Below are 9,231 nucleotides of genomic sequence, written 5' to 3'. Positions count from 1 at the left end.
TATGGCAATCAAAATCTTAGGTCCCGAGCTCCTCCCACAATGCACCACCTTATACAGCTCCGGAAAAAAACAAGAGACCACTCCAACGTTTTCTTAAATCTATATCTCTACATGTATGGCAGCCATTCCAGTGTCTGTTGAATTCCAACACAGAGAAATGTTGTCAGTCGTTCATAGAATACAATAAAAATACAAATCATAATCATTTAACTCAAAGAGATACCAATAAATAGTAAAACCGGAGAAACTGATAATGCTGAATCTGTCTCTTTTTTCCGGAGCTGTACAAAAAAAGTTAATGATTGATTTTGGAAACCGTGGTTTTAACAACTAATTGGAAAACCGGAAGAAAGACTAACACATTCACAAAAGTATGATAGTAATATCACAACCTTACATACTTCTGTTTAAAAACACATAAACCGTTGTGCACAAATCCAGCAACTGAACATTTATTAAATCCTGCCCAAGGGACATCAGTTGGGTAGGTAGTCCTTAAATGTTGCCCGCGACATAATCATGTAAACAATGTTAAAATATTGTAGCCATAGAGCACAAACCACTCATGAATGTGGTCTGAGTGAATGAAGCGTTCTACTTGTAAGCCGATCACAAAATACACTTGTTACTGAGGTGAACATCACTGTCTAAATGTTAGTAGAGGAATATGAGCTCGTAGATCTTGAATGTTGAGTGAACTGGTGCAGCATGTCCTAATTCACAGAGGTGCTGGGGGGGGGGGGGGGTTGGTGATTTAAAAACAGTGACGTAAAAGCTACTTACGGGAAATTTCCCGTGTTGCACGTTCGCCGGGCACTAATGCCACTCTGTATCCTCTGTGATTTCCCGTCACATGAACTTTCTTCACATGTAACAGCTGAGGGGACGTGATAACTCACTGTTTTTGTCTCGCTTCAGCACAAGAACACACACGCACACACACACATACCTGAGACTAATTGTGCTGTGGCACTGTAATCTCACATTAACCTGCCAACAACAACAACAACAACAACTTAGTATCATTAACAAAACGAGCTTTTGTAACGAGATTCAAGTGCAACCCTTCCTGTAAACTGTCTGTGGCATTAATGATGTCTAGTATTCGGTGTGTGTGTCTTGGTCTGTCTTTTCCTAAAAATAGCTTGGTCCCACGCCCAGATAGAGGAAATGGGACCTCATGGGCTTAGTGTTAAGTGAAGCCTGGACACGTTCTAAAAACATGACCCGCTGAGCATGTTGTTTCCCCAAATAATTTACATTGCATTACAGTTTTATTACACATCTCTTAATGGAGAAAAACCAAAGTAAAGTGTACTTTTCTTGCCCTTCTTTTATTGTTTTTTAAATGAGTTTTATGTCCATATATATTCATGTTGCATTGTTGGAGGAGCCTGGGACTTAAGATTGTCATTGCCATGTCTGAACTGTAGCTACTGTGCATATGACAATAAACCCATTGAATCTTGAATCTTTGGGAAAGTTTGAGGTGGAAGCAGAGAGAGGTCAACTCTAGGGTATGATGGGTAAACAGTGTGAGGAAATAGGGGAAGTAATGAGGTGTCAGAGGAGACTGCATGTTTCATGTGTGCTTCAAGCTGGATGTTTGTCTGCAGAGAGACATAGAGAGAAAAAAAATCCCCGTCAGCCTACGTGTGCAGGCTCACAATCTGTTTGTTTTTTTCTGTCCTCACCTCCAACTCCTCCTCCCTCCCTCTCTCCCTTTCTTTTTCACTAACACCCAAACCCACCCCTCCCTTCTGGTCTTGCTGCTGTGAGACAAACATGTCCAGAGCGGCACTAGGGTGGGGAATATATGCATGTCAGGAAAGAGAGAAAGCACCGAGGACTACTGTGGAGAGAGAAAAATAAGAGAGGGAACAAGTAACGGAGGGGGAGAGAGGGAGGGGTGAGGGATTCCAGTGTGGGGGGGGGGGAGGAGCCAATCCACTCCTGCTGCCTATACACACAGCCTGAGACAGATGGGCGGATGTTTTGGCAGCAGAGGCAGCCAATCAGGAGCAGAGAGCAGCCCCTCTCTTAGGGCAGGGCCAGCCTGTGGGAGTGTGCTGCTCAACTTAAAGAGTGTGTTCACGGGCTGGGCATCGTCGTTGAGCACTCTTTTCTTGTTCTCTCATGGTTGTGCAGACGTTAAGGATGAAGATCCAGGAGTCGCCCGTCACTTGTGACACGGGGAGGGTCGGCGGCGGAGAGGTGCGAGCCTCGGACCCGGACTGCGAGAGCTGCGAGGACGTTCCCCGGCTGGACCTGACAGCACTCACTGAAGAAAACAACTGGGGAGGTAAAGCTAGGAGCCTTCAAACGGCTGTTTTAATGCTTAGGTTGTTCTCTTGCATGCAACACTTTGTCTGTAAATACTATCTGGAATACACACCTTTTCACACAAACATGGCTTAAGAAATGTGCTTCATGCCCTCCACCCAGCTCTGCACATGGGTGTCTGGGCAGCAGCTGCACACCTCCTCCTCCTCCTCCTCCTCCTCCTGCATCTCTTTCTGCGTCTACTGCTGGATTTAATTGAACAAGATCCTCTTAAGTTCTCTAGCCACCTATATCTGGCAAAGAATCACTCACTGGAGACAGACTCGTTTGGCCGGCTGGTCAGCTAAGCAGGACGGCAGACAGTCTGTTGTTCGGTTGCTTTTAAATTAGGCCACATGGGAACCTCACATTTTGTTTTCATCTCTTGGTTTAGCTAAGTTTAGAGCTCCTGCTGTGTTTTTAGATACATAGATAGCAGTGTTATCTAGCAGGATATAAATGATACTAGGCAATTCCTGCAAGACTACACTGCTGCTGTGGTTCCCAGTCAGAAATCAATAATTAAATTGGAGTTGGATCTGTGATAACACTGTACCAGTAGGAAGTTGGCTTGCAGTCATAGCATTTATTGATCGGGGTTATATTTTTCAGATTTGTGCTCCATTGAAAAAGTCAGTTTGTGACTGTAAGCTCTGTTATTGCACTAATAGTGGAAGGGATGTGCATTCAATGGCAGCTTTGCAAAAGATCAAGTTTGAAAGGCATTTAAACAACTTTTAAAATATTTCCAATTATGTGTGCTTTTTTATGCAGAATTGGTCTATATTAGTCTTCAGCATTGCGTTATTCCTCCTCCTCCTCCTAAGTTTGTTTTTTAGGTGTTTGTTTACACAGTGGGCATGGTGTTTGTGCAGAAAGGAAATCATGCACAATCGCAGGGCACTGACAGTGTGATTGTTTTGTTAGGACGTTGCGACACAGCGGAGGTGGGTGGAGGTATCGGAGCAGTGAAAGCAAGGAATTAAGTAAAACTGCACACAACAGGTTGACTTCTGCTGTTACATCCAGATAAGGGACATGTTGAGTCGTGTTTTGACATGTTTCCACTGTAAATGTGGGTCTTCATTCCGACCAACACCATTTCCTGGTTTATGTGGCACTGGAGAGCACAACTGTTCCATACAATACATCCGCAACTTCAGCAGCCTCGTGTTTGGAGAATTAGAAGACCATTGCATGCTTTGTGGAGCTCTCTAGTGGCCATATGTGAAATCTGAAAAACAACTGTGAGGGGTTGTTATTGTTGCTGTGCAGAATTTTCTGCACGAGGAATTTTTTTTTCAAGAACTTCAATATTGTGCCTCTGCCAAGAGAGCCGTTGATTTATTCTGTATAAAGGTGTGGTGTTGGTTGGATTCTCTCTCATTTTCATTCTCTGATTGTGTTTGTTTGTCATTGGAATGCAATTTGCTGGAGGGAGAATGTAGCCGAGGATAGTTTTGTACGGTTTGTTCAGGAAATGTAAAATCCAGATGGCTGTTTTTTACACTGAAACTAGAAAGAGTGATCTATTAGATCACAGCCTGTTGTGTTTGTGCCTCCTAATAAATCTTATTCGTGTACATTCTGTCCTGATGAATAACTGAGTTCATGACAACGAGGACTCCACAGGGAGCCGCATGATTGGGTGTGTCAGGCCGCTTTTATCTTACAGTGTCTTTTAGGTTCACGAGAGACAAACTGATCAGGTCCCTTGAAGCATGAGAGAAGGCAAAGCACAAACGATTGTCTGAATGCAGTGTGCAAAGTTGAAGTTGTGAGTTTTTTTCGGTGTAGCTGGCATGTTTATTCTTCACGAAGAGTGCCAAAAGAGGGATTTATGTTCTGGCGAAACTAGCCAAGCTGAATAAGCAGTTTATAAAGCTGCATAATGGCAGCAAGCACTGTTTGGGGATGTGTGCATATTGCACAGAAGGTGTAATACTGTACAAATGGGCTTGCCGGCAGATGAGGGCATTAGGCCTTTGTCCCAGTACACTTTGTGCCAGGTCCCGACGTAGAGACCTGATATTTGCCGTGTCCTTGTCCGTCTGCCAGCAAGGATGGAAAGACATCAACGGGCATCTTCAACAGGAAGAGACAAGATTCTGTAGTTCATATGTCTCGTGACTTAAGGTTCAGGGACAAACTTTGATTTCCCAAATGCACTGCAGCAAGAAGGATGCATGCTGGTCATTTCATACTTATGTTTCTTTGCTTGCATTCCTTCATCTTATTCTTTACTTTTCTCTCCCTTCTTCTCTTCTTCTGTCCTCTAGGTTCTCCATTCTTTAACACTCCTTTCCTTGATTTCAAAACCATTTTTCATCAGAGTTGTTGTGATGGTAAGTGTTGTGTCGCCTCACGGTCAGTAGGTAATAACATAGCAAGAGCTGTCGGAGTGACCTTTTATACTGCATGGCAACATGCTTGAATGATCTGGAACATTGTGGCCAAGTGTCTAACACACACACAGCAACCTTTAGGGAAATGGCTACTGGCATGTCGTTTGTTTCATTAGTGTAGTTAATCCTAAACCATCAGCGAGCGGTTGATTTAAAGGATTAATTTCAAATGCCATGCGGCCTCAGTGGCCGGCTGAACTGCTCTGCACTCTGAGCTAGATAATAGATGTCAAAGAGGAGGACATTCAGCATTGTGTTTCACCTGCTGCTGTGAGCGAGCACAAACATGAGGTACTACCTGATAAACTGCACGTACCAAAAACTACAGGAGGACCCGCGGGACCAAAGCTGGAATTTGAGCTAAGTCCAAATCGTACGGCCCAACTTACCCCGGATAAGAAAAATATGCTTGTGCAGTTTCAGACTGGGCGTGCATATTTTCACGTGTGCTTTCTGACACTCTGAGTGTTTACTCTGACGGTTGGTTTTCTTCAGAGCGTGTTTTCTCTCCCTCCATCTCATCTCCCTGTGAACAAGTCCTCCATATATCTCAAGTCTCCTGACTCCTGATGTTACAGGTCTCGCCTTTTCCATGAAGTCTATGTTATTGTTCCTGCTGAGTTTCATGTTTCCCAGAGTTTCCATAGAGATTTCCCCTCTAACTATAACAGTTGACTCTGATATTTCTCTGTCTAGTCTTGTTCTCATGCTCACATGCTTGGGCACTCACCAGGTTTATCTCTCAGCATGCAGAGTGGAAACTAAAACTCAACACTGGAACTCTCTACAGGGGTCGCGCCCTGGCATTATCCCACAGAGAACCAGGCATTATTTATAGCCCGGGGAATTGTCAGGGGTATCTGCATAGCTATTTTCACCCGACATAATTATTACCAGAGCGGAGACTGTTAACCAGGGGGACGAACAGTTAGAGGGAGGGAGGGGGGTGTTCTGAACCGAAGTTGCAAAACAACATCTGTGACAGTCGAACCCCAGAGGAAGTTTCCTGTTCGACAGAAAATCTTCATCATGTCCAGTGACTTTTACATCGCCTGAGAACATCCCAGAAACATTAGCAGTGAGAGAAATAACATTTGAAGAGAAAACGTGCTGATCTCTGGAAAAATAGCATATTGTTTGACTTTCTTAAAACAATTTTACCATATTGTATTTAACTTTAAAATGCAGGTTTCATTTTTAAACCCCATTTGTCACTCTTACAAACAAATGTCAAACATTTCCTGCCTTCAGCTTGTTTGGATTTTTCCATTTTTCTTCTTGATAAAAGATATTTAAATAACTTTCCATTCTCCACTCTTGGTCAACTGCCAATAATTCCCCATTTAATTAAACGGCCATTCCTTTTTTTAGTTGTAGCTCTTTAATTCTTAAAGTTGTTTAAAAATCATAAAGGGTATGATAGGATGATGGTTTAATATGCAGAAGCTACAGATGAGTCCGCTTTAACTGTACTAAGACAAGCTTCCTGTCCGTCTGCTTGCAAGCATGCATCACATTGAAACAATCCCAGACTAACCTGTCCTTTGTTTGCATGGTGTTAAAAAAATAATCAAACACAAAGTATGTTTGCTTCTGTGTTTCTCAGAACCAGTACCGGCATATTCGCCACTGCAGAGGGAGAGCATGGACCGCGAGGAAGCTCGACTGTCCCCTCACGCCGGGGGACGTTTGATCCGGCAGCTTGTGGAGGAGGACAGCGACCCGATGCTGTCACCGCGCTTCTACGCCTACGGACACAGCCAGCAGTACCTGGACGACACTGAAGTGCCTCCCTCACCACCCAACGCACACTCATTTGTCAGGTAAACACTCAAATATTGTTTTAATGTTTTATGACAAGCAGGAAGGAGTGTCAGTGAAATGAACAACACTTTTGTGTCCCTCCAGTCGCAGACGGAGTTCCTCTCTTGGGTCCTGCGACGATGACAAAGAGGAGTTGACATCCGCCCAGCTCTCAAAAAGGATCCATGTGCTGAGGAAGAAGATCCACAGATACGAGGAGAAGTTTGAAGAGGAAAGAAAATACAGGGTAAGTACAGGATTAATATGAATTTCATTTATCACATTGAATACAATCAAATCTGACTCAAATTTACAAACTATAAACACTGTTATTTAATGTCTCTTGTGAATAATTGTAATATAAATAAGTTATTAACAGAGAATAAAGGCTCATAAAAAGGCTGATACTCCCACACAGAGCTGTACTTGAGACTTGAGGTCGATTAACAGCAATAATAAAGGTTCCCCTGATTCATTGTGCAAATCAGTTTTAACGTGTTGGGTACTTTTATTATCCAGCCTTCCCACAGTGATAAAGCCGGAAACCCAGAGGTGCTGCGATGGCTTAATGAACTGGCTAAGCTTCGTAAAGATCTGAAAGGTAAGACAGAGGAATGAAAAACACTCCTAAATACACACGATGGAATAAAATCGAGAAAGCTCATTTAAATGTATTTCCTCTTCTTTCATCAGAGAGCAAGCTGATGAAGTCTGAAGAGGACCTTCCGCCTCTGACCCGGCAACGCAGCAACACGCTGCCCAAAAGCTTCGGCTCTCAGCTGGAGAAGAAGCCGCATCAGGAGAAAGTACCGATGCCTCCCGTGGAGAGCAGCCTGGAGACCATTTTGAAGAAGCTGCAGGAGAAGAGGGAGGAGGTGAACCGCCCCGAGGACATCAAGGTAAGACCATGGCCACGGCAGATAAATAAAACATACACACTTAATGGATGTCTCTTGTAAGAAAACTGAATACATTTAAAACCTGGCAGGCGCAGAGTAAACCCCGGTAATGTATTCAAATGTTTTGATGTTTCACAGGATATGACACGGGAGCAGATCGGAGCAGAGAAAGTCGCCCTGCAGAAAGCTCTCCTTTACTACGAGAGCATACACGGTCGACCAGTAAGACCTCCTTCCAACATACACACACACACTTTATATAAATACTGCAATCCTCAAAAGGCCAATCCAAGCTGTATATCAGATCTCCTGCCAGCCACGTTGGCCCAAAACTGAGAGAATATTGTTTACCACTTCACTGTGACCCAGATTGCAAGTCAACGGTGAATAATGTTTGAAGCCAGAGCTTGTGCAAATGATTAGTTCGGAGCTTCAATTTATGTTGTTAGAAATTCTGATGCCACAGGAGCTTCAGAGTCATTTAGGGGACAACTCTGTCTTATAAACTATAGAGGAGCTGACAGACACTTTTCTCATTGTCAGTCTCAAATACAATTGCAATAACTGGTCTGGGTTAAATGTCGTTTGTGTTAGTGAGCGCTTTATAGGGCTGTACTGAATAACTTTTTTTCACATTTGGAGTTTCTATTTCAAATGATTTTTGAGTGAAACTTCAAATCTCTGTGTTCATATTTTCAGCAACATCAAAAAAACCTGATTCTGAATAAATTGACATATAGATAAAAGGTTTTGTCCACAGTGGAAATGTTGTTTTTAAAAGGCAAGATGCCAAAAAACATGGATTGAATAACAATATTTCCCTGGACAGAAACACGTTGTGAGTTTCCATTGATTACATGTATCTATCTATTTATTTTATTGGACTTTTGGACCTCACAACACCCAGAAGTTGTTTGGAAATGATTGGATGATACCAGTATGGAACAACCCTTCACAGGCACCACTCTAATATAATCCTGCAAATAAAAAATAATACCAATATTATTAGTGTAGCCTTAATCTTTATCTGCACTGTGCGGATATACCGGGTTTCAACTGAATGGATGAAAGAAAATACTGCGCAGTGTTGATTTGATATTTGAATGTCAACATTATCAGCTATCCGGTAAAGCCCCAGTGCTGCAGCAAGTTAGTGAGGGGAAGACCGAAAGAAGGGAATGATATGCTAACAAGGTGTGTTTGTTTCTGTCCTTTTTCTCTTCAGGTCACCAAGAGCGAGAGGCAAATCATGAAGCCCCTGTACGACCGATACCGCCTGGTGAAGCAGATCCTGTGCAGAGCCTCCAGCATCCCCGTCATTGTAAGTATCCAACCTTAGCCTCCCTTCCTTTTCTTTTTCCTCCACAGCTGTCCATTCGTCCAGCTGCTCTTTGACCAGCGAGTGGCCCGCGTTGACAAAGCGTCTGCAGTCACTTAATCCCAGCTCATGTTGGCATTACTGCCTGTTGTGTGGGAACTGGTGGCTGTCGTGCCACAGACGTGTTACCCACCTTTCTAAATCCAGTTTATGAAGCTCAATGAATCCCCCCCTGGTCGTAAAGAAGCTCATAGGTGATAGATTGAGTTCACAGGATATGGCATCATGAAGATCTGAGTGCAGGAGAGGGTCAAACTGGAGAAATAGCCAACTTTACTGTGATGCGAGGACTTGTTTGCTCAGAAGTACTGCACAGCATATGCATACAAGTGTGTACGCTTTCTCTTGTTATCATTTGTGTGCTCAATTATTTACGAAAACATTTCTATTATGTAAGAAATTATCTCTGTTTATCTGTTATGTA

General features: G+C 43.2%; 1 protein-coding gene across 4 annotated transcripts in view; it reads left to right on the top strand.

Annotated features, from left to right (window-relative positions):
• The window catches only part of fam13a (family with sequence similarity 13 member A), a 48,698-nt gene that overhangs the window by 35,877 nt on the left and 3,590 nt on the right, over window positions 1–9,231 (top strand). For 3 of the 4 annotated variants that reach the window (XM_063883970.1, XM_063883971.1, XM_063883972.1), the window contains 7 exons: window positions 2,149–2,302; window positions 6,334–6,550; window positions 6,636–6,777; window positions 7,050–7,131; window positions 7,224–7,429; window positions 7,568–7,651; window positions 8,655–8,750. In XM_063883970.1, the coding sequence (XP_063740040.1) occupies window positions 2,149–2,302; window positions 6,334–6,550; window positions 6,636–6,777; window positions 7,050–7,131; window positions 7,224–7,429; window positions 7,568–7,651; window positions 8,655–8,750 (981 nt within the window). Of the gene's footprint in view, window positions 1–2,148; window positions 2,303–4,601; window positions 4,668–6,333; window positions 6,551–6,635; window positions 6,778–7,049; window positions 7,132–7,223; window positions 7,430–7,567; window positions 7,652–8,654; window positions 8,751–9,231 lie in introns of all 4 variants that reach the window. The other variant, XM_063883968.1, reaches the window with a different exon arrangement.

This window comes from Eleginops maclovinus, chromosome 5 (assembly GCF_036324505.1).
Source record: "Eleginops maclovinus isolate JMC-PN-2008 ecotype Puerto Natales chromosome 5, JC_Emac_rtc_rv5, whole genome shotgun sequence".
In the NCBI taxonomy this organism is placed as follows: Eukaryota; Metazoa; Chordata; class Actinopteri; order Perciformes; family Eleginopidae; genus Eleginops; species Eleginops maclovinus.
This window is presented reverse-complemented; position numbering and strand designations above follow the sequence as displayed.